The sequence below is a fragment of the Labrus mixtus genome, chromosome 8 (assembly GCF_963584025.1).
Source record: "Labrus mixtus chromosome 8, fLabMix1.1, whole genome shotgun sequence".
NCBI lineage: Eukaryota > Metazoa > Chordata > Actinopteri > Labriformes > Labridae > Labrus > Labrus mixtus.
In genome coordinates this window covers 1,412,910-1,439,804 of record NC_083619.1, presented here as the reverse complement: position 1 = coordinate 1,439,804, position 26,895 = coordinate 1,412,910, and the positions used below count along the sequence as shown (strand labels likewise).

Sequence of the window (26,895 nt, the reverse complement as noted above, 5' to 3'; positions counted from 1 at the left end):
TGTGTGAATGGGATTAGTTTCTTCTGATGGTCACTTTACACAGCAGCCTCTACCATCAGTCTGTGAATGTATAGGTGTGACCTGCGGTGTAAAAGCTCTTTGAGTACTCTGAAGACTAGAAAAGCGCTATACAAGCTCAAATCTTGGTCTTGGTCTTTGTAATATAGCAATAAGTAAGGTCTTTTACCTGCTTTTTGTAACATAACAATAAGTAAGGTCTTTTACCTGCTTTTTGTAACATAACAATGAGTAAGGTCTTTTACCTGCTTTTTGTAACATAACAATAAGTAAGGTCTTTTACCTGCTTTTTGTAACATAACAATGAGTAAGGTCTTTTACCTGCTTTTTGTAAAGTCTCTCCAGATAACACTTGTTATGAGTTGGTGCTTTACAAATAAAAATTGATTGATTGATTGAAATCCATTTACAATTCATAATACTGAGCTCTGGGTCTACCCTGGAGACTCCTTCCTGGAGGCATCCTAATCAGATGCATTAACCACCTCATCGGGATCCTTTCACAATTCATTCTGGCTCAACAGTCTCATTGTCCATAGCTTTATGACCATCTGTGAGGTTTGGTGCTAGATGGTAAATTGAAAGCGTTGCCTTCAGGCTCAGGTCCCTCTAGCATCAATACAGTTCAGTACAATGCTTACATACAGTGGGTACGGAAAGTATTCAGACCCCTTTACATTTTTCACTCTTTGTTTCATTGCAGCCATTTGCTAAAATCAAAAAAGTTCATTTTATTTCTCATTAATGTACACTCAGCGCCCCATCTTGACAGAAAAAAAACAGAAATGTAGAGATTTTTGCAAATTTATTAAAAAAGAAAAACTGAAATATCACATGGTCATAAGTATTCAGACCCTTTGCTCAGTATTGAGTAGAAGCACCCTTTTGAGCTAGTACAGCCATGAGTCTTCTTGGGAATGATGCAACAAGTTTTTCACACCTGGATTTGGGGATCCTCTGCCATTCTTCCTTGCAGATCCTCTCCAGTTCTGTCAGGTTGGATGATGAACGTTGGTGGACAGCCATTTTCAGGTCTCTCCAGAGATGCTCAATTGGGTTTAGGTCAGGGCTCTGGCTGGGCCAGTCAAGAATGATCACAGAGTTGTTCCGAAGCCACTCCTTTGTTATTTTAGCTGTGTGCTTAGGGTCATTGTCTTGTTGGAAGGTGAACCTTCGGCCCAGTCTGAGGTCCTGAGCACTCTGGAAGAGGTTTTCTTCCAGGATATCTCTGTACTTGGCCGCATTCATCTTTCCTTCAATTGCAACCAGTCGTCCTGTCCCTGCAGCTGAAAAACACCCCCATAGCATGATGCTGCCACCACCATGTTTCACTGTTGGGATTGTATTGGGCAGGTGATGAGCAGTGCCTGGTTTTCTCCACACATACCGCTTAGAATTAAAGCCAAAAAGTTCAATCTTGGTCTCATCAGACCAGAGAATCTTCTTTCTCATAGTCTGGGAGTCCTTCATGTGTTTTTTGGCAAACTCTATGCAGGCTTTCATATGTCTTGCACTGAGGAGAGGCTTCCGTCGGGCCACTCTGCCATAAAGCCCCGACTGGTGGAGGGCTGCAGTGATAGTTGACTTTGTGGAACTTTCTCCCATCTCCCTACTGCATCTCTGGAGCTCAGCCACAGTGATCTTTGGGTTCTTCTTTACCTCTCTCACCAAGGCTCTTCTCCCACGATTGCTCAGTTTGGCTGGACGGCCAGGTCTAGGAAGAGTTCTGGTTGTCCCAAACTTCTTCCATTTAAGGATTATGGAGGCCACTGTGCTCTTAGGAATCTTGAGTGCTGCAGAAATTATTTTGTAACCTTGGCCAGATCTGTGCCTTGCCACAATTCTGTCTCTGAGCTCCTTGGGCAGTTCCTTCGACCTCATGATTCTCATTTGCTCTGACATGCGCTGTGAGCTGTAAGGTCTTATATAGACAGGTGTGTGCCTTTCCTAATCAAGTCCAATCAGTTTAATTAAACACAGCTGGACTCCAATGAAGGAGCAGAACCATCTCAAGGAGGATCAGAAGAAATGGACAGCATGTGAGTTAAATATGAGTGTCACAGCAAAGGGTCTGAATACTTATGACCATGTGATATTTCAGTTTTTCTTTTTTAATAAATTTGCAAAAATTTCTACATTTCTGTTTTTTTTCTGTCAAGATGGGGTGCTGAGTTTACATTAATGAGAAATAAAATGAACTTTTTTGATTTTAGCAAATGGCTGCAATGAAACAGAGTGAAAAATGTAAAGGGGTCTGAATACTTTCCGTACCCACTGTAACTGCTGATGCTGTGCCAACCTTTCTGTTAATTTACAAATACATTGTACCCTCATTCATGAACAAGACCCTGGATACTTTAGCTCCTTAAATTGAGGCAATGACTCATTCCCCACTCGGCGGGAGCAACCCACCATTACTTAAAGATAAACTTTATTGCTCCCCCATGGTGGAAATTTGTGCATTACAGCAGCTCCAGAAAACAGGGGACGGAATATAATTATTAAAAATAAAAATATGAGTTAAAATCAAATCAAACATATTTCCATCAGTTAAATAAAAAAATACAATAATGTAAAATTACAGAGTAACTACACAGGAAAGGGTTTTGTTCTTAAAAAACACACACACAGTGTGTAGCATGAGGTGGTGATGCTGTTAAAGAGTCTGATTAAACAGTCTGACGGCAGATGGGATGAACGACCTGCGGTAGCGCTCTGTCTTGCAGGGTGGGTGTCTCAGTCTGCTGCTGAAGGAGCTGCTCAGGGCCCCCACAGTGTCATGTAGGGAGTGAGAGGGGTTGTCCATGATGGATGTCAGCTTCACTAACATCCTCCTCTCACCCACCTCCTCGACAGAGTCCAGAGGACAGTCCAAGACAGAACTGTCTGTTCAGTCTCTTCCTGTCTCTCTCTGTGCTCCCTCCTCCCCAGCAGACCACTGCATAGAAAAGTGCAGACGCCACCACAGTGTCATAAAAAGTCTGTAGCAGAGTCCTGCACACTCCAAAGGACCTCAGTCATCTCAGCAGGTGTAGTCGACATTGGCCCTTCTTGTACAGGACGTCTGTGTTGTGGGACCAGTCCAGTTTATTGTTGAGGTGAACACCCAGGTATTTGTACGTCTCCACCCTCACCCACCCTGGATGTTCACCGGTGCAGTCTGCGGAAGTCAATCACCATCTCCTTTGTCTTGCTGATGTTGAGCTGAAGGTGGTTGAGCTCACTCCAGTCGACAAAGTCCATGATGACCTGCCTGTACTCCTGTTCGCTCCCCTTAGACACACACCCCATGATGGCTGTGTCATCGGAGAACTTCTGCAGGTGGCAGCTCCCAGAGTTGTAACAGAAGTCCGAGGTGTACAGGGTGAAGTGAAAAGGGGAGAGAACTGTCCCCTGCGGGGCCCCTGTACTGCGGACCACCGTGTCAGACTCACAGTCCTGAAGCCTCACGTACTGTGGTCTGCTGGTGAGGTAGTCCATTGTCCATGCAGCCAGGTGACAGTCCACTCCTGCCCTCTCTAGCTTCCCCCTGAGCAGTGCAGGCTGGATTGTGTTGAAGGCACTGGAGAAGTCAAAGAACATGACCCTCACAGTGCTGCCGGTGTTCTCCAGGTGAGTCCAGGATCTCTGCAGCAGGTAGATGACGGTGTCATCCACCCCGATGTTCGGCTGGTAGGCAAACTGCAGAGGATCCAGATTTGAAGTCACCAGGGGGCGGAGGTTGTTGAGGATGATCCTCTCCATGGTCTTCATCAGGTGAGAGGTGAGGGCCACAGGTCTGAAGTGGTTAGGCTCCCTGGGGTGAGATGTCTTTGGGACTGGCACCACGCAGGACGTCTTCCACAGAGTCGGTACCCTCTCCAGTCTCAGGCTCAGGTTGAAGATGTGCAGAAGAACCTCACTGAGCTGGTCTGCACAATCCTTCAGGAGTCTGGAGCTGATGCCGTCGGGACCTGTGGCCTTCCTCGCCTTGATCTTCCTCAGCTGACTTCTCACCTGATCAGCTGTTATGGAGAGGCCGTCGGTGGAGGAGGAAGAAGAGGAGGGGGTTGTTGGGGGGTCGTCTGAGGAGGAGGAGGAGGAGAGGGCTGTTGAGGGGGGTGGCAGGGTACTCAGATGGAGTGTCTGAGAAGCGGGCTGGTCTGGTGGGTGGGGGTAGGGTTGGGAGCAGAATCAAATCTATTGAAGAACAGATTCAGTTCATTGGCCCACTCCCCTCCCACGCCTTCTGCTGTGGCCTGAGATGTTATTCAGGCCCCTCCAGACTTCTCTTGCATTTTTATGTTGTAAATGCTCCTCCATCTTTTCCCGGTAGCTGGCTTTACCCTCTTTGATTTTTTTCTTGAGCTCCTTCTGCACCCTCCTCAGCTCCTCTCTATCTCCAGCTCTAAAAACCCTTCTCTTTTCATTGAGCAGGGTTTTCAGCTCAGGGGTCACCCAGGGTTTGTTGTTGGAGAAACACTGTATTTTTTTGGTGGGTACAGTGTTCTCAACACAGAAGTTTATGTAGTCTGTGATGCAGTGAGTTAAACCGTCGATGCCCTCCCCATGTGGGCTGCACAGCACCTCCCAGTCGGTGGTGTCAAAGCAGTCCTGCAGCGCCTCAGTGGCCTCCTTAGACCACTTCTTCACATACCTGGTTGTGGGGGGTTGTTTTTTCACCATAGGTATGTAAATGGACTGCAGTCTCACCAGGTTGTGGTCTGAGCGGCCCAGTGGGGGTGGGGTGATGATCTGTATGCATCCTTGGTGTTTGCATACAGTAAGTCCAAAGTTTTATTTTCCCTGGTATGGCAGTCAACATACTGAGTGAAAGTAGGGAGAGTGGCAGACAGGGAAGCGTGATTAAAGTCTCCTGAGATGAGAATAAGAGACTGGGGGTGTGATGTCTGTAGCTGAGACACTACACTGTGGATGAGTTCACAGGCTGCAGCAGCGTCTGCTGAGGTAATATAGCCGAATGCTTACAGCCAGCAGCTCCACATCCTTAGTGCAGCGCTGTTCTTTAACAGTGATGTGCCCAGAGTTACACCACCTCTCATTCACATACATCGTTATTCCCCCGCCTTTCTTCTTACCGCTCTCCCTCGCGCTCCGGTCCGCTCTGATGAGGTGGAAGCCGTCCAAGTTTACGAGCGTGTCCGGAGTGAGTTCATTCAGCCATGTCTCCGTGAACTGCATGATGCTACATTCTCGGTACTCCCTCTGAAGCCGGGTGAGCGCTGTCAGCTCCTCCATCTTATTAGGGAGAGATCTTACATTCCCCATAATTAAAGACGGCACGGATGGTTTGTACCGTCTTTTCTTTCACTTCACTCCGGCTCTGCATCCCCTTCTCTTCCTCCGTAGTTCTGCGGGGATGTCCGGTCTTTCGGCTGAATGTAACCGAGGTTGGCACAGCACAATCAGCTGTTCACGGGTGTAAACAATGGAGCCATGACTGAATGGGTCTCCAGAGGAAGTTTTAAAGAGTCCACAGAGAAAGAAAAACAGCACCAATACTCCAAAAAGAAGAATATCCATGTTTGTTGTTTGGAGTTGGAGTTACTCGCGAAGTTACAGCAACAAAAAGTCAATATTAACAAAATAAACTAAAAAACAATAACGAGGGGGGTCAGAGCTGCCGTAACAAGCGGCCACCCAGAGCGGCGCCGGATACGGACTTCAGTAGAGAACCATAACCTTGGACTTGGAGGTGCTGACCCTCTTCCCAACTTTTCACACACACAATGCCTAATGGATGCACAGGCCTGAAGAAGCCAACAGAGCATCATCTGCAAAAAGCAGAGATGAGATTTAGAGGCCCCCAATCCGAAAAGCATCCTCCTCCTGGCTCACAGCCGAGAGATCCTGTTATGCAGTGCATGCTTACATGCACTCTGCATGAAATTGGAATCATAGGCTATCCATCTCAACAGCTTGAATGGTCCCTTGGCTCGATGTACTGTCATCACATGAAACCAGGGTTTAAGAGAAGTCTTTATCCAAGGATTGGCCTCTTTTATGTGTTTAATTAAAGCACTGTCCCCAATAACAGCTTACAGGGGAATATCACTCGATAACAGGCATTCTATTTCTTTCCACCATGCTTTATAGGATGGATTACATATCTCAACCAGGGTTTTTAGTTGTGCAGCTCTATAGTAGTTTCTGATATTCGGGAGCGAAAGGCCACCTTTCTCCTAAGGTAACTGGAGGGTCTTGAACCTTTCCCGAGGTTTCTTGCCCTGCCAAATAAACCTTGAAATCATTTTGTCAAGTTCTAGGAATTGTCCGTTTGGAGGTTCAGCTGGGATGGTTTGAAACAAATATAGAAGTCTGGGTAAAGTGTTAATTTTAATTGCTTCTACTTTTTGTGCTATACTCAGAAAGGGCAAAAGACCCCACCTCGACAGGTTCGATTTAATTTTGGATATTAAGGGGTCATAATTCAATGGTAAAAGTTTTTCCAAGTTTTTTGGGATGTTCACACCCAAGTATCTCATCGCTTCAGAGTCCCAGTTTATTTTAAATGTCTCTTTAATAGATTGATTAGGGATGTAGTTAAAAGTCAAAACTTGAGATTTGTGAGTATTTAGTTTATAACCAGATAAGGACCCATAATCTGTGAGGGTTGAGATTAATTCGGGGAAGGAGGAATTGGGGTGCCCTAAATAAATTAAAATATCATCTGCAAATAACGCAATTTTTTGTTCTCCCTGGCTCATCCTGATTCCGTGTATTTTCTCATTTAGTCTGATCCATTGACTTAAAGGTTCAATGAAGATCGCAAATAAAAGTGGGGACAGAGGGCATCCTTGCCTGCAACCTCGTTGTAATGCAAAGTTGTTTGATAGGGAACCATTAATTCTTATCTTTGCTGTTGGTCTGTCATATAATGCTTTAATTGTCATAACAAACTTTTCATGGAAATTGAACCCGAACAACACTCTATACAAGAAAGACCAGTCTACAGAGTCAAATGCCTTTTCGGCCTCTAATCCTAGTATTACAGCTTCTATATTACTACGCTTTATATGGTTAATTACATGCAGTGTACGTCTGATACTGTCACAGGTTTGTCTCTGTCTAATAAATCCCGTCTGATCTAAGTTGATGATGTCTGGGAGTATTGTATCTAGTCTCTTGGCTAGAATAGAGGCGAAGAGTTTGTAGTCCTGGTTTAAGACGCTAATTGGCCTGAAGTTAGAACATTCCAGCCTATCCTTCCCTTCTTTTGGTAATACAGCAATAACAGCCTCGCGCCAGGATGGAGGAATTTCCCCCTCTTCAAGCACCCAGTTGAAGGTCCTTAATAATAGTGGTAATAAAGAATATTTAAAGGTTTTGTACCACTCTGCACTGAATCCATCAGAACCTGGCGATATGCATGTTTTGAGTTTTGATATTGCATATTCAAGCTCTTTTGCTGTTACTTTTGCTAACAGGGCTGCATTCTGGTCGTCTGTAATTGTAGGAAGTTTTAGTGAGTTAAGAAGGTTGTCTGTACTCATGTCTCCTTTACTGCATTTTTTGGAGTATAGGTTTTTATAGTATAATTCAAAACAGCTTTGGATTTCCTGAGTTTTGTGTTTTACTTCGTTATCGGATCTTTCATTTTAAATATAACTCTATCTGCTTGCTGTTTCTTTAGTTTGTAGGCCAAGTATTTGGTAGACTTACTACCAATTTCGTAGTATCTTTGTTTCAAAAATACCAATTTCTTCTGAATTACTTGTGAGTGTAGTTCATTTATTTGGTTTTTAACTTCTTTAATTTTGTGAGTAGTGTCCGGTTCAGTATTGTCTTTATTTTTTCTTTCTAGGTCAGTCAATTCTTTTTCCAAGTCAGTCAGTTTTTTTTGTCTGAGTTTCTTCAGGAGAGATGACTTGGCAATAATTTTACCTCTCATAACTGCTTTACAGGCATCCCAAAGTATAATTGGGGAAACCTCCCCATTGTCATTTTCTTTTAGGTATGTCTGTATATCTCTTAGCAATTCTTCTTTAGTTGGTCCTTTGAGTATGCTTGCATTCAAGCTCCACAAAAAACAGTTTCTTCTGTTTAAGATTTAAGATTTACTTTTATTGATCCCCGCAAGGGGAAATTTCAGTTTTTACACTCTGTAGGTCATGAACACACACATGAAGAAACAGGATCCTATGGACATAGGACATGCAGTGAATGCATGCATTCTTAATGTCTAAGTCCATATACACAGGGCTATGGTCAGATAGATCCATCAATCCAATTTTACAATTACTTATTCTACCGATATCTTTATTAAACATAAAAAAAAGAATCAATCCTGGAGTAGGATGAGTGGGGAGAAGAAAAGAAAGTGTAGTCCCTTGATGTAGGATTTAACTCCCTCCAAACATCACAAATTCCTATTTCTTTTAACAACCCTCTCATTTTCCTACTAATTTAATTATTTGGATTACTGTTATTTCCTGAGGCATCTCTCATTGGATTCAGTTGTAGGTTGAAATCATCACTACAAATTATTATACCTTGTGCTTTTGCAATCATTAAATCAAATATGTGTTTATAAAACGCCCATTTAGCCCCTGGAGGGGCGTATACATTTAGCAGAGTGAGCTCTACACCATCTAATCTTCCAATAACCATATTAAATCTACCTTCTTTGTCTTTGATGTCAAAAAGTTTTTCAAAAGATAATTTTGCAGATATTAGTGTTGCTACACCTCTTCTGCATCTTGACTTATACGATGATGATGACACCAGGTTGAAGCCCTGTCTGCTAAGTTTAGTATGTTTTAGATCTGTTAAGTGAGTTTCTTGTAAGTAAACTATTTCTGCTTTTTCTTTTCTCATTTTGTTAAAAAATGTGCTCCTTTTTACGGGATTGAGGACACCTTTTACATTGTAGGTAACTACTCTGACAGGTGTTGTTTGCTCAGCCATGTATTTCTGGAGTGCAGTGACAACACAGAACGTACCTTTCCCCCTTTGCTACTCGAACAGACACAAAACAAAAACACAACAGAACAATAGAACGTTTAAATGTTTCGAATAAGAAAAATGAAACTTCAAATACCGAGGTCTTATTTGTGACCCTAAAGGAGCTGCGATGGATTGACGGCTCAGAGGGATTTTCTCCGCTCAGGTTGTGGAGAGCCCTCCTCTTCCATACAGTGCTTGCGTACAGTCATTCGTTTAGCCCGCGTCAGAGACCCTTAAATGAACAGTGTCTTTGACAGGTCCCAGGGAAGCACCCATAAGTTTTTGCATTGCTATTTATTTCACTACATCACGATAGGAAAAAAGACAAGCCCATATACAGGCTAACGAAACATTTGTCAAAAAGGTTTTACCTCAGTGTAGTGAAATTCCTCACACGCCGTGCATGGTCCCGTGTAAAAGTCAATCTTTTCTGAAAGCCTCCAGTTTCTTTTTATATCCCATTTGCGGAGTTTCTGCTGGTTTTTCTCCTTCCGATGCCCTAGATGTGTGCCACATTGAAGATTTAATCCTGTCGGACCAACTCGCGGGTGCTTTGAACACAGACACTGGGAGTCCACGTCTCGCCATATCCTTGGTGGCCTCAGCTGCGGAGTTGTACACACGCGTCTCCTCCTCATAGAATACTCTCATCCTAGCCGGGAACGGGGTTTGAAATCGAAGTTTCCTCTCTCTAAGGACCCTCTTTGCCTCTGCGTATTCCCGACGCTTCTTAAGGACATCTGGGGCATAATCATGGTCGAGTATCACCCTTCTCTCCTGATGCATAAACCCTTTTTTCTGCCAGGCGATCTTTAAAGTTTCCTCTTTAGTTTTGAAACTTGCAAACTTGAGCACTATTGATCTTGGGGGGACTCTGGTGGCGGCTTTGGTCCCAGGGATCGGTGTGCTCTTTTGATCCTAAGATCTGTAATGCCAGGAATTTCCAGCTTCTCTCTTAGCAAACCCTCTACGAATGTGATCATCGATGCTGAGTTATCCTCCGATCCTTCTGTTATGCCGTGCAGTCTAATGTTGTCCCGTCTGGTACGACCCTTAGTAGTTTTAATGTCTTCTTTAATATCTCGGAGAGAGACCCCGTTTTCACGACGAAAGTCCCTCAGTTCCTGGAGTATGGTCTGCAGGTTAGCCATTTCGTTAGCTTGTTGCGGAGCTAGCCCCTCCTGCTCGTGGAGTTCGCCGTCACCTTCCTCGTCTGCAGAATTTTTGTTTGCTAGAGAGAACTGTTCTTTAGCATGCACGGCGGTTTTTCGTCTTACCCCTCTCATATCTTCAACGCCTTATTCATATTTCGCGATTTTTAATCAATTTAAAGTGCAACAAGACAGCGTTTTAGACGTAGGGTCAGGGAGCTCTGAAGACAGGCTGTTACCTTCATGGCCGCTCAACCGGAAGTCTATATTTTACATTTCTAAATTATATTTTATATATTGTAATAGCTTCTTATTCTGTATTATTTAAGTTGTTGCTAGTTCTGCTTTATTTCCTTGTTAATTGTTTAACACCAATACACCAAGTCAAATTCCTTGTATGTGTAAATGTACTAGGCAATAAAACCCAATTCTGATTCTGATTCTGATTCATGAAAATCCCAAACACTATCGGTAACAAGGGACAACCCTGGTTGAGGATAACAAGCACCGTGAACATGGTGAAGGGAATGCACAGGGACCAGATGGACCCCATACTCCCACATGACCCCTAGTGACACAATCATAGACCTTCTCCAAGTTCACAAACCACTTGAGACATGTAGACTGGAAAGGCAAACTCCATTGCGTCCCCTTAAAGTCCTGCAAGAGTAAATAGTTGGTCCACTATCCTACAGCCAGGACAGAATCTGCAATGTTTCTCCTGCATCCGAGGTTCCACAATAGGCCAGAGAACATATATACATGGAAAAGGAATTTATATATAGCATATTGAGCTCAACAAATAACTAATTCTTCTCTAATTCTAGGTATCCGTATGAGTCAGCTCAGATACCGTACAGCTACAGCTTGTGTCCTCCACACTCTGATGCTCAGTTTGTTTTCTGCTGGGTGGAGTTTGGCCATGAAAGACTGGAGGAATATAAGTGGAACTACCTGGACCAATACATCTGTTCTGCTGGCTCTGAAGACTTCAGGTATATAAACTCAAACCACTGCTTTAACAAAAGGCCCTGAGACTCAAACATGTGCTTTCACCCTTTGGTGGTTTCAGAGCTGAAACTGTTAATATGTATTAAATTTGTGTTTGTTGTGAAGTAACTTTATTTATTTATTTTTTTAATTAAATTTTTCTTCAGAGCAAAATTGAAACATGTTTTCATGCTAGTCAAAGTTACAAACATTTTTCAGAAAGTAAAGAGATACAGTAAAACAGGAATAAGACACAGTTGTCTAAACATTCTTATATGAGGTGGTGAGACAAATAAACATTTTGTAAAAGGAAATTCAAAGCTTGGCAAAGCCATTGTGAGTAATATGCCGAGAATAGGATTGTTGTCGTATATACATGTACATGTCCCCGCTTACATAGAAAAACTTAATCTAGGCCTAGCTGCTTGCATGTGTTCCTGGATCAGGAAAACTTGTATTGACAACAATAAACTATGTACAATTTAGTAGCTCAAAAAATAAATGAAAACTTAGGGGGAAGAGGTGTATTAGGTCCATATTTTGAGATTGGTTGTAGTAGGATTTAATGAGGATGTATAAGTGGTCCAAGGTGTCCAACAACTTTTAAACTTCTGTTGTTCCAGTCGTAAAATAAATGTGAGTTTCTCCATCACGAAAATATTATGGATTACATCGATCCAGTTCTCAACCGTGGGGGCGTCTGTTGATATCCATTTTCTGGTGAGAGCTTTCTTGCTTAATATCATTAGAATATTAAACTATATTAAAGTATTTTTTGGAAAAGCCCTCAATGCTGTCTGGCTGCAGACCTAGATAGAGCGTTGCAAAATTGAACGGGATCAGCACTTTGAGCACCTTTTCCATAACGTTTTTAACTTGAATCCGGTAATTCTGGAGCAAAGGGCATTGCCAGAATACATGGTAGTGGTTTGCCTTTTTCTCCCCACAAGACCTCCAACAGGATGTGTTTTTATTGACAAAATGAGGGTTAGGGTTAGGGTTAGGCGGTGGCTCTGTCTCTATAACCTTCATTAGCAGCGCCTGCGGGATTGGTTTTGAGTGGAAGAGAAGCCACACAACACCTCTTCTGCCTCCTGACTCCTGACTTATACGATGATGATGACACCAGGTTGAAGCCCTGTCTGCTAAGTTTAGTATGTTCTTGATCTGTTAAGTGAGTTTCTTGTAAGTAAACTATTTCTGCTTTTTCTTTTCTCATTTTGTTAAAAATTTGCTCCTTTTTACGGGATTGAGGACACCTTTTACATTGTAGGTAACTACTCTGACAGGTGTTGTTTGCTCAGCCATGTATTTCTGGTGTGCAGTGAAGAGGTCAGAATGCTCCAGCAACACTTGTAGTAAGACGATCAACTTTATTATCACTTTAGACCAACGCGTTTCGGCTCTTGGCCTTCATCGGGGTCATCAAGAAACAGATTTACAAACATAATTTAAATAGGGAGGGTACACAATTGAAGGAAAGGTAAAAAAAAAAATCTAAAAGGTAGGGACAACCAGACAACACAGAATGTATCTTTCCCCCTTTACTGCGAACAGACACAAAACAAAAACACAACAGAACAATAGAACGTTTAAATGTTTCGAATAAGATGAATGAAACTTCAAGTACCGAGGTCTTATTTGTGACCCTAAAGGAGCCGCGATGGATTGACGGCTGGATTGGTCGAGTATCACCCTTCTCTCCTGATGCATAAACCCTTTTTTCTGCCAGGCGATCTTTAAAGTTTCCTCTTTAGTTTTGAAACTTGCAAACTTGAGCACTATTGATCTTGGGGGGACTCTGGTTCCGGCTTTGGTCCCAGGGATCGGTGTGCTCTTTCGATCCTAAGATCTGTAATGCCAGGAATTTCCAGCTTCTCTCTTAGCAAACCCTCTACGAATGTGATCATCGATGCTGAGTTATCCTCCGATCCTTCTGTTATGCCGTGCAGTCTAATGTTGTCCCGTCTGGCTCGACCCTCTTGGTCCGAGAGTCTGGCCTCCAGATTCTCTTGTACTTTTAGCATCTCCAAAACGGCTTCTTCAACTACTTGTACTTTGTCATCTGTTTCTGAGATTCGGAGTTCGGCATTGTCAATTCTTTTGTTAGTAGTTTTAATGTCTTCTTTAATATCTCGTTTTCAGTCCCTCAGTTCCTGGAGTATGGTCTGCAGGTTAGCCATTTCGTTAGCTTGCTGCGGTGTTAGCCCCTCCTGCTCGTGGAGTTCACCGTCACCTTCCTCGTCTGCAGAATTTTTGTTTGCTAGATAGAACTGTTCTTCAGCATGCACGGCGGTTTTCCATCTTCCCCCTTTCATATCATCAACGCCTTATTCATATTTTGAGATTTTAAATCAATTTAAAGTGCGGGGAGCTCTGAAGACAGGCTGTTACCTTCATGGCTGCTCAACCGGAAGATCCTTGAAGTAACTGTAATCAATAATTCAGGTGTTTATTCATATACACAAGTGTTACTCATTGGGGGGGGCGGCTCGCCAAGCTTTAACTTGCGGCTCGCACGGCAGTAAATAATTATTAATGAATGGGGGCGGCCTCGTCGTTGCCTCTCACATCTGTCTGATGTGTCCTTGGGCAAGTTACTTATTGCTCCCTCTGCTTTGGTGGGTGTATGAATGGATTAGTGTTGTACTTATATATAGATAGAAGCGTCTGCTAAGTGAATTGTAACATTGTAATGCAGGGAATACAGGTGTTTCATAAAAACACTCTAAACAAGTGCTATTACATGTTACCCCTTCAAAACATTTAAAACTACTGCTCTTTTAAAAATAATTCATAAAAATACTCAAAACCGAAATTACAAGAACGGTGTTAAATAGACTAATGTTAGAAACAAGCTGTTCGGCACTGCAATGACTCCGGCAGTGTTGCCAGATTTAGCGCCCTCTCCAGAACTATCATGGCAAATGAGCTGCTGAACGGGTAAATCAATTGTGGACTGGTGTAGAAAATCAATCATTTTAAGTCATTAACAATGTCATGCATACCCTCATCAATGGCTTGATAGTTTTCACAAAAATATTTGGGCTTAATAAAAATATATTGCTCAATTAGAGGACACCGTGACCAACCTGCCAACACAGCACAATAGTGTCATAACAACAATAACTCGGCTAGAGCGAGCGGCTTTTTCAACATTCATGCTAGCTAGTTCACAGACAAAAAATGGATCGATTTTTGATCAAAAAAAGTCGCTAAACAGTTGGACAGAATCAACAATGTGATAATGTGATGAGGAAAATGAAGCTCATCAAGAAGATGCCGGAGAGGGGACTAGTGGACAGTCAAAAAAAGAAAAGTAGGAGCCCTACAAGATGAGCATCGGAAATTCCAAGACAAATGGACAGAAGATTTTTTAACCCTTTGTGTTTAATATGCAAACAAACCCGGTCAGGTTTAAAGCCAAGTAATTAGGAGCGCCATTTCCAAACAACACATCAAAAAAAGTAGGCATGCTTTAAATTAGGATTGTATTGGCTGCATTATATAATGTATGTTGTGGGATGACAAATGAATAAGCAGACATGATTTTAATGACTGGAGACAGCTTTTGATAAACTGTGGTAAAAATGGCTCTCATGGTGACTTTGTCCTGTCGTATGGCTCTCATAGAAAAATAGTGAGGATCACTGATGTACACTAAAGAAGACATTTTGTAATACGATTTGACTAAATATATTAAATGTGATACTTTGCCTTTGTCCTGCCCAATAGTTTGATTGATTCCCTGAAGTTCTGGCGGACTCGCTTCCTCCTCCTTCCAGCTGGTGGAGCTCGGCGTGTGGCAGATGGGGAGGGTCACTGGGATGTGTATGGGGATGGAGCTGGTGCTGGGATGAGCAGCAGCGGAGACTGGGTCTTACTGGATGGCTTTATCCGCTACCTGGAGGGCCTCAATCGCATCCGTCGTCGCCATCGCTCTGACAGGATTATCAGAGTGAGCCTCTCCTGGTTTACGCTTGTACATTGAATGCATCATGAAAACATTATCACAATTAGTGTGTCCTCAAAGTGAGCACTTTGAAATCAATTGTAGTGCTTGTAAATATCAGACAGATTTGATAATAAAGTGGATCGGTGGTTTTAGCTGAAACATATTATAATGGTATGATGAATGTATTCCTTACAGAAGAAACTTAGCAAAATAAGTACGTTTTCATACTTAAGACGTTCACTGAAAATAGTTGTGTACTACTGCATTTACTTTTACGTCACACATGTAGAGTTCTGATCTGGAGATTTCAGTTTAATGAATGTCTGTTTCATCACTGTATTTTGCCTGGTGACTGAGCAGTGTTGGCCAAATCATGAATCATGAGTCATTCGCAGTGTTCTTGGGTTTTGTGAACTAGATGTTGAGTTGCCATTTCATATAAAAATTAAAGGGGGTCCATCATTCCGGTTTGTCCACCACCAGAGGAGTGGTACACAGGAGTGGTACGCAGTTTTCTCTTGACTGTGAGTAAAAAGTTATTGACTAAGAAAACTAGGATAAGGTAATTGCATAGCCCTCCCCCAAATCCAAAGAAGAGGAACAAACAATCAATCAAATTGTATTTATTTCACAAAAGTTATACCAGAACACTTAACAATAAGAGCAGGTCTAAAGCAATATGTTGTGGATGTTCAAACATGTAATGAGCATTGTTTGTTGTTCTTAAAGTAAGGTTCAAAATCAGAATTGTTCATCCCAAAAGAGAACTGAACCGAAGGTTTAATAGTTACATTTTGGTTTTAACTTTTCTGCTCAATGAGAAACATTTGAACTACTACTACAGAATTATCCATGGCGCAATACATGTGTGACCACCTCCCCTTGTCCCCTCAAGAGCCAAAATATTTCAGTGCTGTGCTGAAAGAGATTGCACTCTTCATTTTGATAATCATGGCATTTAATGTTATTCATCATTTACAAAAAAAAACGTTTTATAAGGAAATAATCAAGAGCACTCTTCTTTGATCAGAGGTCATTTGAAACTTTTGTATTTGTGAGTTTATAGTCGAGGTCAACTTAGGGAAGGGAAGACTTGAGAACAGCAGTGGTCAGATGTCCTACAGATGACTTGTTACACATGCAGCTACTAATAATACATAACATTAAATATTGCCTTTTTCTTGTACAGAGGTACCCGTTTAGAATCATGAAGTAAACCAGCAGTTTTTACTGTATCTATGTGCTAATGTACACTCAGCATTTTTATTTTACCCTTTTTTTTGCATAACAGAAGGGCACACCATTGAAAGGACTTCAGGTTACCACTCATCCCCTTCCCTTTCCTACTGAATCTTTGGCACCCCCTCAAGGCAAAAAAGGCACTTCAGCTTTGTCAGCGTTGCTGGAGATGGAGCAGAACCAGAAGTGAGTGTCTCCCAGGAAAGCAATCCCCAAATATTTGCATTTGCCCTTCAAATCTCACTGCTAACTCTTTCCATTTATTTTGTCCCAGGACACTGGAGGAGCAGCAGCAGGCAAAACCCCAAACAACTGTCGGTGACCTCACAAGTGTGGCCACAGCTCCCACATACGTAGACAGTCCCCGGAGGGTAAGCATCTTTAATGTGTATGATTAGAAAAAGTTAATTCACATTGCTGTAGAGAAATTGGAATATATGTTAATCAATAACAGATACTTGGAAAACATTGATTTTGTTGCTTGTTCTTGGGACTGGGACTTTTGGTGTTGTGTCTCTTTCCATCTGCTTTATTCTCCATGCCTTAGTTCTGCTCCTTTTGCTAAGCTTTGGGTGTTTGATCCTTGGTTATGTTCTTCCTGTATGCTGACAGGATGCTGCCTTTATTTTGGATTTTATACGTAGCCCTCGCTCGTCCTACATCTATTGCTCTCAGGTTAGTAACGAGGTCCCTGTGCATCACTGAAGCTGTGTGTTTTGTTGTGTGTGTTGTAGTTTCATCAAATCACTTTGCATCACTGCATTTCTGCTTTGCTGCATTTGCATTGTGTGTACAAACATTGCGGTCTGTTGGAGTCATGATGTTTAAGTGGCGGTGCCCCAGCAGATTGTAGTTATCCCCTTTTTTTTAAAATGTTCTCTGTGACCAGTATTGTTGGAGCCTGCTCGAAGTGTGCCATTGTCAACTCTTACACCAGGACAGCATTTAATTAATCAATCAATCAATCAATCAATCAATTTTTATTTGTATAGCTTCAACTCATAACAAGTGTTATCTCGAGACACTTTACAAAAAGCAGGTAAAATACCTTACTCATTGTTATGTTACAAAGATCCGGCCTAGCCATCATGAGCACTTCAGCAAAGCAGCAAAAGTTACAGTGGTAAGAAAAAACTGTCTTATTAAAAGGCAGAAATCTTCGGCCGGATCCCCGGCTCATGACGAAACAGTCTTCACAGGCCTAGACTGCGCCGGGCTTGGAAAGAGATAGGGGGAGAGATGGGATAAAATGCAGGAAGAGGGATAGGGGGGCGGGTGTGGGGAGGTGTGTGTGTGTGTGAGGGTGTGGGGAGGTGTGTGTGTGTGTGTGGGGGGGGGGGGGGGGGGGGGAGAGCTGACTCTCTTCAGCTCTCCTTTCTAATGAAGGCAAAAAAAAATACAAAGGGTCCAAGCTGCTGATAGTTGTATACTGCTGAAATAAGATTTCTCCGTTAGTTTTCTGAATATAGTCTTACTAAATAAATTACTAACTTTTGCCCAACTGTTTTTGCCTGTGAGTACAATCTATATCTAGATTATATATATATCTACCATCCCTCTGTCCTACTTTCCCGTGCACGTATGGGATCCACTCCCATCGATGAAAGTCTTTCCAAAAATGTTTCTGGAGAATTGGCCACTTTTCCTAAATCCAACATTTTCTACACAAACCAAACAGAGGAAAAAAATGTAGTTTGACAATTAATAGATCACTCTTGTACACAACACACACACTTTTAAGGTGAACCCACATTACTAACATGACTAACTTGAGTTAATGCATGAGCAGGTCATTTACACTAGGTCTGAATATTTTGGATTATATGAAATTCTCCATGTATATCCATTGACAAAAACCTGTGCTCTGAGTCTGAATACATTTTACTACAGTTATAATAATGCAACAAATTAAACTGCTGGTAGCTCCATAATCTTACCTTAAAGAGCATATGCAGATTGGTTTGAGACCATGCACACGTATATAAAATCTTAAATATGATCAAAACCAGAATACCATTCATTACCAAAACAGGTGACTTCAGAAAGCTGCTCCTATTTGCACGCTACCAAGGTGATAAGATTGTCTTGTTAGGCATTGGGAGATATTGGTCATCTGACCAGTCAAATGGGATGTTTTCACATTGCAGACCACAAATTAAGAGATAGAAGAAACATTCCATAATGCTTTGCAAAATGAGGCAGTCTAACATGGAAATGCATTATTTTAATCAAACAATACAGAGACATTGGGACATTGATTTAAGATTTTGAGGAAAATGGGTTCTCAAGTTGTCAGAAGGACTTTGTGTAAGCAATGATTTTTGACTGAGTGTACAGTTCATGTTGCATGTATGAATTTGAAAAGTAAGGCATATTGAGCTGTGTCCCTTTTTCTTATAAAAAATTCAACCCTTGTAGCTTTGTTCCCAAAGGCCACTTCCCTAATCAGGGGTAGGGTAAATGTGTCGGAGTTAGGATGATGCAGTAGTCCAATAAAAGCTGTATTAGTCACATTTTGAAACAATGACATAGAAGCCTGATCGATGCATGAAGTAAAAGATGAAAGATATATAGGCAACCAATGATCATTTCAGTACAAAAAGTCAGATGTAAGGGATGTTGAGGAGTCATACCTGGATATGAATAACCAGGTTTCTTATCTTCTATATGAACATAATGCTTTCTCTTCAGAAAAGAACCATGAACATTTTCACAGTATTGAGGTACAGACATGTTCCGTCTGCATGTCGGGCTAGGGGACCAATACTTCTGTCAGTATGTGATCTAAACACTGAAAACTAATGCTCTCCAATTTGCTCTGATTTGGGGAAACATGCTGACCATCTAATGAATGAAGTGCCTTTATCTGTGTAGTTAGCTGATGCCAACGAGGCTGTAGATAAAGGAGTCCCTCCTTCAATGACAGCTGGAGCAGCAGCAGCGTCTGTATCAGAGACTGCAGCCAGCAGCAGCAGCAGCACCACAGACACCAGGTAACCTCATACCTCATGTACTCAATACTTAACACTATCAATTTAAAGAAAGAAGCAATTTCTAGATAAATATTTTTACAATTGTTACATTTGTATTTTATAGCATCAAACTCCTAACTCTGAAAAACATTTGAATGGAAAAGTGACTCAAACTAAATCTTTCTTTGTTTGCTTATATTAGTTGACTTCAATGAGGCAGGCCTAAAATACAACCTGTGCATACCACTGATCATGTATGTGTTCTCAGTGGGCAGTCTGCAGCAGGAGCTCTTTCCCTCTCTTCTTCCTCAACACTCCTGGAGATCCTGGAAGCCATCAAACATCCCACGTAAAACTCCATTTTTTTTGGTTTGGTTTCAGGAGCATGGCTCAGAAAAAAACATCTTCTTAGTTGTTCTTCTAATGCTTTATTTATTCTGATTCTTCATAGATCAGACACCTTTAAAGAAAACTTTAGTATTTAATCTGAATCATTCTTTATTGTCATTGCTTCATCAGTCTTCTCATAGTATTGTGTTTTCTGTAACAGGACAGGGGTACAGCTGCTTCCAGAACAAAAGGGCCTACCAATCAACTGCTTCATTAGTGCCGAGGTCGTTCATTGGCTTGTCAACAATGTGGAGGGCATGGCCACTCAGGGAATGGCTGTAGATATCATGCAGGTAATAGTTGTTCTAAATGAGCAGGTTTGCAGACCAGATGCTTCTTTACTGCAGACATTAGTGACAGTCTAAGCTCATCCAAAGTATCCCTTAAAAAGTCAGAGGATGTTTAAAAAGAAGACACCCTTTTTCTTTCTGAAATTTTGTTCTTTAGGATTATGTAGTCAATGTTTTCTGTTTGTTTGCTTTGTGTAGAAAATGCTGGATGAAGGTTTGGTGGCTCACGCTTCAGGAGATGCCATGCGCACGTTTGTCTATGGATTCTACTTCTACAGGATAGTGGGAGAGAAGGATGGTGAATCCATATAAATGCATTCAGAGGCCATAGGGATCTTTAATATTCAACGTAGAAATGCAATTGTCAGGTCATATGTAAAGGTTTGGAGAGCATATTGTCAACATTCTGTTGTGTCCTCTGCAGGTCCAACCTCCCCGCCCCCTCCCTCTGCGTCTGTAGGGTGGTCTACTGCAGCACGGGAGGACTTTGCCATGTTCCAGAGGAAATGGTTTGAGGTGGCTTTTGTGCTGGAGGAGCCTCAAGCTTGCAACCTCCCGGCCTTTTTATTGCCCTGGTTGCCCAGCCGGCCAGCCTCTTACGCAAGTAGGCACAGCTCCTTCAGCCGCAGCTTTGGAGGACGCAGCCAGGCTGCTGCACTGCTAGGTACAGCCAGCCCCATCCTCCCAGCCCAGTCCACACCGCCGAGGAGCCACAATCTGCCTTCAACCAGTTCAATGCAGATCATCTTGATTTAAAGGCTCTTTGGTTGGCAGTGTCATAAAACCCTGAAACGGCATCAACCCATATTAGATGCTACTAAATCCTACAAACTGATCATAAATATTTCAACATCTAACTTATTGTGATGGAGTTGGGCCATGTAGTTTTTAAACTCTGAATAGTTATAATAGGAGAGCCACTCCACTCACTGGTTCTACCACTGGTAAACAAGGTTCTCATTTAGAAGACAACTCTTCCAATGGTTAAATAAAATGTTTACATAAATAGTTAAAAAAATGCAAATAAGCTGCCTGAGTTAGTGAAGCTATTAAAAAAAGTGATCTGAGTGTAATGACTAGGTTTTTGTAAAAAAAACAAAAAAAACGAAAGATGTTTTTTTTTTATAAACCAAATGTTGAACATTCAAAACAAAATGTAATGTAGCCAAAGAATGAGGCCTTTATTTAAACATCAGATGTTGTTACAAATCATTAATAATCATCCATCTCCAACACTACGATTCCAATCTTCAACACAGAACTGATTTGATATCTGGTGACATGATTTGTCATCTGTTTGTAGTGTGATGAGGAGATACTGGACCTCTCAGTGGTCTGTAGATCTGCATTGAACATCTGATCTATAGATCAGTGTGTCTCCTCTAGTCCTACTTTTATTTATCTGTCATTACCAACTCTGTCAATGTTTGATGAAGCCACCAAACTGAATGATGACCAAATTTTCAATCAGTGCATGCGGTGTAGTCAGTGTGTAGTATTTGGTGTGCATGCTGTGGGTGTTAGTGGCTGTGGTTCAGTAGTCATGTGGTGTGCTCTGTCCTCCCCGTCGCTCTCCTCTCGACTTTTGAACATGAATCACTTTCACAACAACACAGAATGTTGTGACAGTGTTTTTATTCTTGCTTCATGCCACTATCACCTGTGACCTAACATCTTCTTCTGCATCATATACGTCTTTAAAACAACAACTTTGCAACTGACTTCTTTTCCTGTTTGCTGTCTCTCATCTTTTATTGGTTTCCTGCAGAAGTCTTTAATTGATGCTTTTATCATTAATATATATTTATATTTGTTGACCTTAGTGTTTGTGGGTCAATGTGGAGATGAACACTGTTTGTTGAAATACACACTTCAATGTAAATCTATACAACACTACGTTACAGTATTATTAATAATATGGTTAAACTGCTTTACAAATGAGATGGAAGAAAATATAAACAAATGAAGGTCAAATGAAATGTCCATGGGTCGTACATATTTTAGTAAGACTCCCCAAATAACTCTGTTTTCTGTTTTAAACTAAAACATTTTATATTCATTTAAAAAAAAATAGTATTCGGGATACGTTTATTTTACATTTATTAGTATAGTATTGTACAAGTAGTTTGCCCTGACATAAAATGGTTTATTGGTGTATATATTGGACTTTCTGAAACATCTTATTTATGTAACAAAGTCATGTCACAAACACTATTCATGAATATGTAAAGACGTTATTTCAGATTGAGCCCTGGGTTTTATATTTGACTTTTCACCAACGTCTCATCATGGCAGACTCAAACACACTCTATAAATATAAAGTTTGCTTTCACTCCTCCCTCTGCCTGCTGCTATCATCTCTCCATCTTTTGCATTCCTGCTTTGTGTCTTACTGTCTCTCCGTCTGTCTTCCAGCTGCTACTGTCCCCGAGCAGAAGACGGTCACTCTTGACGTGGATGTAAACAACCGCAGTGATCGGACCGAGTGGTGCAGCTGTTATTACCATGGAAACTTCTCCCTGAATGCTGCCTTTGAGATAAAGCTTCACTGGATGGCCGTCACTGCTGCTGTGCTCTTTGAGATGGTAATTACATCACATGTACATCAAGTGACACATTGAGGCGTTCTATATGAAAACGTAGATTCTAATAAACGGGGATCTCAACAAGTTCTGAAAAGTTTAGCAACTTGATCCCATACAAAGTTTGATCATAGGACAGAGGGGAGACATACAAAAACTAACAGCATTCAATAACGATTAGGTAAAAAAAACAGAATTAAGAGTGAAAAGCCAAATCAATCTACCAGAGCTTTCTAAAACGGGATGAAAGGATTTATCACTATCTTATCTTTGACATGTTTGTGTTTCTTATGCAACAATATAATCAACTGACATTGTAGAATTTCTCTAAAAATTCTACTTAATAGTCTTTCTAGTTATTTACAATGCATTATGACCGGTGACAGAACTGTCAACAACCGGGTAAACACCCAGGAGTAGCTGCTGCAGAGTGGAGTGCTGAATCTTCAAGTGTTACACCTTTTGGCACTCAAGCTTAAATTACAGAACACGCAAAGACACACAAGAACCCTTTGTTCAAAGATCACTCATGTGCAAGTACTTGAGTTAAAGTTGGTCCTGGGTTAGGGTTCGGGATAGGATACAGGACAGAAGGAATAACTCAAATCTTCTCTCTCAGGTTCAAGGCTGGCACAGGAAAGCAGCCTCCTGCGGCTTCCTGTTGGTCCCTGTGCTGGAGGTTCCCTTTGCACTGACCTCTTACCTTTATGGAGATCCACTGAGGGCCCAGCTCTTCATTCCTCTGAACATCCACTGTCTGCTGAAGAACAGCAGTGACAACCTGTTTGAAGGTACAGAGGCTATGTGACTTAATGTTCCTGTGTGCATAAGCTCAGCCACTAAACATGTTGATTTTGATCCAACAGGTTTTGAACCAGAGACGTACTGGGACAGGATGCAGCTCTTTCAGGAGGCCATACTGTACCGGTTTGTGACGTTTTGTTTTTCTTGACTTTAATAGGGACAACATGGAACCTTTTGAGAAGTGAATACTGAGTGGTGGAAGGACAAGTTTAGCACACAAAGACTTTCAGATTTAACAAACAGAATATCTCTTTGTTCTCAATGATTCTTTTAACATTCATGGTGTGCAAAAAAAATAAGATGCCATAGTCAATGGAAAGAAGAGAAGGTACTTTCTAATTAAATGAACATTTTTCATTGTTAAGTATGATTCAAAACGTTACATGATTCCTGAAAAATCTTATTTTTGCACTGATTGTTAGCCACATAGCCAAGTTAGATCTAAAATATAATTCATCTTATTGCAAAATTATATTTATTTTTTGATCAAAATGTCACATTTTACAGTCAGAATGCTTTCAAGTATAACCTCATTTTTGAATTTAGGATTCTGACGTTCTGAGTCCTGACCCTAATATTCTGTGTCATTGTGCTTTTTTAACCAGATTTGGATTTGTGCACGACAAGTTTTCTCCTTCTGCTTTTAATTTTCCTTCTGAGAACAAGCCCCAGTACATCCATGTAACAGGTTTGTCACATCACAGCATAAAAAACAACAAAACTGCACTGTTTTTTTGTTTTCTTGAACTTGACAAGCTTCTGCGTTCCTTCCTTCAGGAACTGTTTTCCTGCAGCTGCCGTACTCCAAAAGGAAGTACTCGAGCGGCCAGCAGCGCAGACGCAGAAACTCTACCACCTCCAACAGCCAGGGGGCGTTTGGCGGCGAGGAGCGGGTTGGTTATTACTGGGCGTACAACACCATGCTGACCAAGGCTTGGAGGACGGGCGTGCTTGGTGATGAGCGGCTGGCTGAGCGCCTCCTCAGAGACTTCACTGACTTCTGCATCAATAAGGACAATAGACTGCTCAACTTCTGGGACAGCTGCCAGGAGAAGATGAATGCCAGCGCACCTTGATGGGAGGAGAGACAACTGAGGGGATACAAAAATGTAGTGGAGAATCAAAAAACGACTTTGTTATCCAACACACTGTACCACTGTTCAGTGGAAAAGAAGTGACTTTGAACCCTCCAAGAATGAAGCCCTGATCGCTTTGGAATATTACAATAATATTACAATATTACCTGATGATGGAAATCTAAGTATTAAATATCAAAGAGATTCTGCCACAGTATTTAGTTTTCTCCTTATAAAGACATCTATTCTTTAAAATGTTTTATAATTATTATTCCAATGCTCAGAAATGATTGTTCCTAAGATTAAATACATTTTTGCTTTGGCTTCTTCAGGTCAAGTGTTAATCTCGTCAACGAAATAAATTACGAAGGTCTTTTTATATTAGTCAACTATGACGATGGCGAGACGAAACTCTGCTTTTTGTCGATTTGACAAATAATATTACTAGTAGAGGAACTTGGGCCCCTAAAAGTTGAGAGACCCCTACCCGAGGTAGAACAAAGCACAACCATATTTTTTCATAACTTGAACATGTCTAGTTTATGAAACGGATGGTTGTATAAAAATATTTTACTGCAAAATAACTTTTTTTGGATGTTTTATGCATCTTACCAAAAAAATGAAAATAGGTCAAATTAGGGCTTCTCCAAAAGGGACAGCTCTAGCCTCATTACATGTATCTCTGGGAATCAGAATCAGAATTATTATTTTACCTCATTATATATAATGACATTTACAGAGGATGATTTCCACTTTTAGACAAAATGACTGAACCTGAGAGCTTAACACCTTGCAACTAAAAACCTTGGTGTCACACTAAGCATCCCCTGGGGAGAAAGTTTTACCTCTTACCTCAGGAGCTTTGAGAAAACAATTGCTGCAGAAAATAACCATCAACAAAGTCCACCAACCAAACAAAGATAATCCAACCATGTCAAGGTATCACAACAAAATCAAGACACCACAAAATAATCAAGACACCACAAACAAATCAAGACACAATAACTAAATCAAGACACCATGACTAAATCAATACACCACAACCATATCAAGACATCACAACCAAATCAAGACACCATAACCAAATCAAGACTTCACAACCTAATCAAGACAACAAAACCAATTCAAGACAACAGAACCAAATCAAGTCATCACAACCAAATCAAGACATCTCAACCAAATCAAGTCATCACAACCAAATCAAGTCATCACAACCAAATCAAGACACCACAACTAAATCGAGACATCACAACCAAATCAAGACAACACAACCAAATCAAGACACCACAACTAAATCAATACACCACAACCAAATCAAGACACCACAACCAAATCAATACACCACAACTAAATCAATACACCACAACCAAATCAAGACATCACAACCAAATCAAGTCATCACAACCAAATCAAGACATCTCAACCAAATCAAGTCATCACAACCAAATCAAGTCATCACAACCAAATCAAGACACCACAACTAAATCAATACACCACAACCAAATCAAGACAACACAACCAAATCAAGACACCACAACCAAATCAAGACACCACAACCAAATCAATACACCACAACTAAATCAATACACCACAACCAAATCAAGACACCACAACTAAATCAATACACCACAACCAAATCAAGACACCACAAACAAATCAAGACATCACAACCAAACCACAACCAAATCAAGACACCACAACCAAATCAAGACACCACAACCAAATCAATACACCACAACTAAATCAATACACCACAACCAAATCAAGACACCACAACTAAATCAATACACCACAACCAAATCAAGACATCACAAACAAATCAAGACATCACAACCAAACCACAACCAAATCAAGACACCACAACCAAATCACAACCAAATCAAGACATCACAACCAAATCAAGTCATAACAACCAAATCAAGACATAACAACCAAATCAAGCCATCACAACCAAATCAAGACACCACAACCAAATCAAGACACCGTAACCAAATCAAGGCACCACAACCAAATCGAGACACCACAACCAAATCAAGACACCACAATTAAATCAATATACCACAACCAAATCAAGACACCACAACCAAATCAAGACACCACAACCAAATCAAGACACCACAACCAAATCAATACACCACAACTAAATCAATACACCACAACCAAATCAAGACACCACAACTAAATCAATACACCACAACCAAATCAAGACACCACAAACAAATCAAGACATCACAACCAAACCACAACCAAATCAAGACACCACAACCAAATCAAGACACCACAACCAAATCAATACACCACAACTAAATCAATACACCACAACCAAATCAAGACACCACAACTAAATCAATACACCACAACCAAATCAAGACATCACAAACAAATCAAGACATCACAACCAAACCACAACCAAATCAAGACACCACAACCAAATCACAACCAAATCAAGACATCACAACCAAATCAAGTCATAACAACCAAA

General features: G+C 41.2%; 2 protein-coding genes across 10 annotated transcripts in view; both read left to right on the top strand.

Moving 5' to 3' along the window:
- Positions 1–19,311, top strand: part of depdc5 (DEP domain containing 5, GATOR1 subcomplex subunit) — a 39,570-nt gene extending 20,259 nt beyond the window's left edge. For 6 of the 8 annotated variants that reach the window (XM_061043770.1, XM_061043769.1, XM_061043772.1 and 3 more), the window contains 6 exons: positions 10,943–11,110; positions 14,841–15,063; positions 16,352–16,485; positions 16,574–16,670; positions 16,912–16,974; positions 19,174–19,311. In XM_061043770.1, coding sequence (XP_060899753.1) covers positions 10,943–11,110; positions 14,841–15,063; positions 16,352–16,485; positions 16,574–16,670; positions 16,912–16,974; positions 19,174–19,296 — 808 coding nt within the window. In that variant the 3' untranslated portion in view covers positions 19,297–19,311. Of the gene's footprint in view, positions 1–10,942; positions 11,111–14,840; positions 15,064–16,351; positions 16,486–16,573; positions 16,671–16,911; positions 16,975–19,173 lie in introns of those variants that run through there. The other 2 variants (XM_061043773.1, XR_009673940.1) reach the window with 2 other exon arrangements.
- Positions 19,312–19,474: 163 nt separating this feature from the next.
- On the top strand, positions 19,475–24,736 carry LOC132978568 (GATOR1 complex protein DEPDC5-like). 2 transcript variants are annotated; one of them, XM_061043777.1, is made up of 9 exons: positions 19,475–19,620; positions 19,822–19,954; positions 20,150–20,249; positions 20,376–20,555; positions 22,367–22,536; positions 23,153–23,324; positions 23,400–23,460; positions 23,943–24,025; positions 24,115–24,736. In XM_061043777.1, exons 2-9 carry the CDS (start codon positions 19,919–19,921, stop codon positions 24,411–24,413), a joined length of 1,101 nt encoding a protein of 366 aa, XP_060899760.1. In that variant the 5' UTR covers positions 19,475–19,620; positions 19,822–19,918; the 3' UTR covers positions 24,414–24,736. The 2 variants fall into 2 exon arrangements, with proteins under 2 accessions (XP_060899760.1, XP_060899759.1); XM_061043776.1 differs by having other exon boundaries at positions 20,376–20,615.
- Positions 24,737–26,895: the final 2,159 nt, after the last annotated feature.

Coding starts and splice junctions, on each gene's coding strand:
- LOC132978568 (XM_061043776.1), top strand. CDS start 19,919: ATGGCCACTCAGGGAATGGCTGTAGATATCATGCAG. Junction 23,461..23,942: donor CAGGAGGCCATACTGTACCG/GTTTGTGACGTT, acceptor TTTTTTAACCAG/ATTTGGATTTGTGCACGACA. Junction 24,026..24,114: donor CCAGTACATCCATGTAACAG/GTTTGTCACATC, acceptor TCCTTCCTTCAG/GAACTGTTTTCCTGCAGCTG.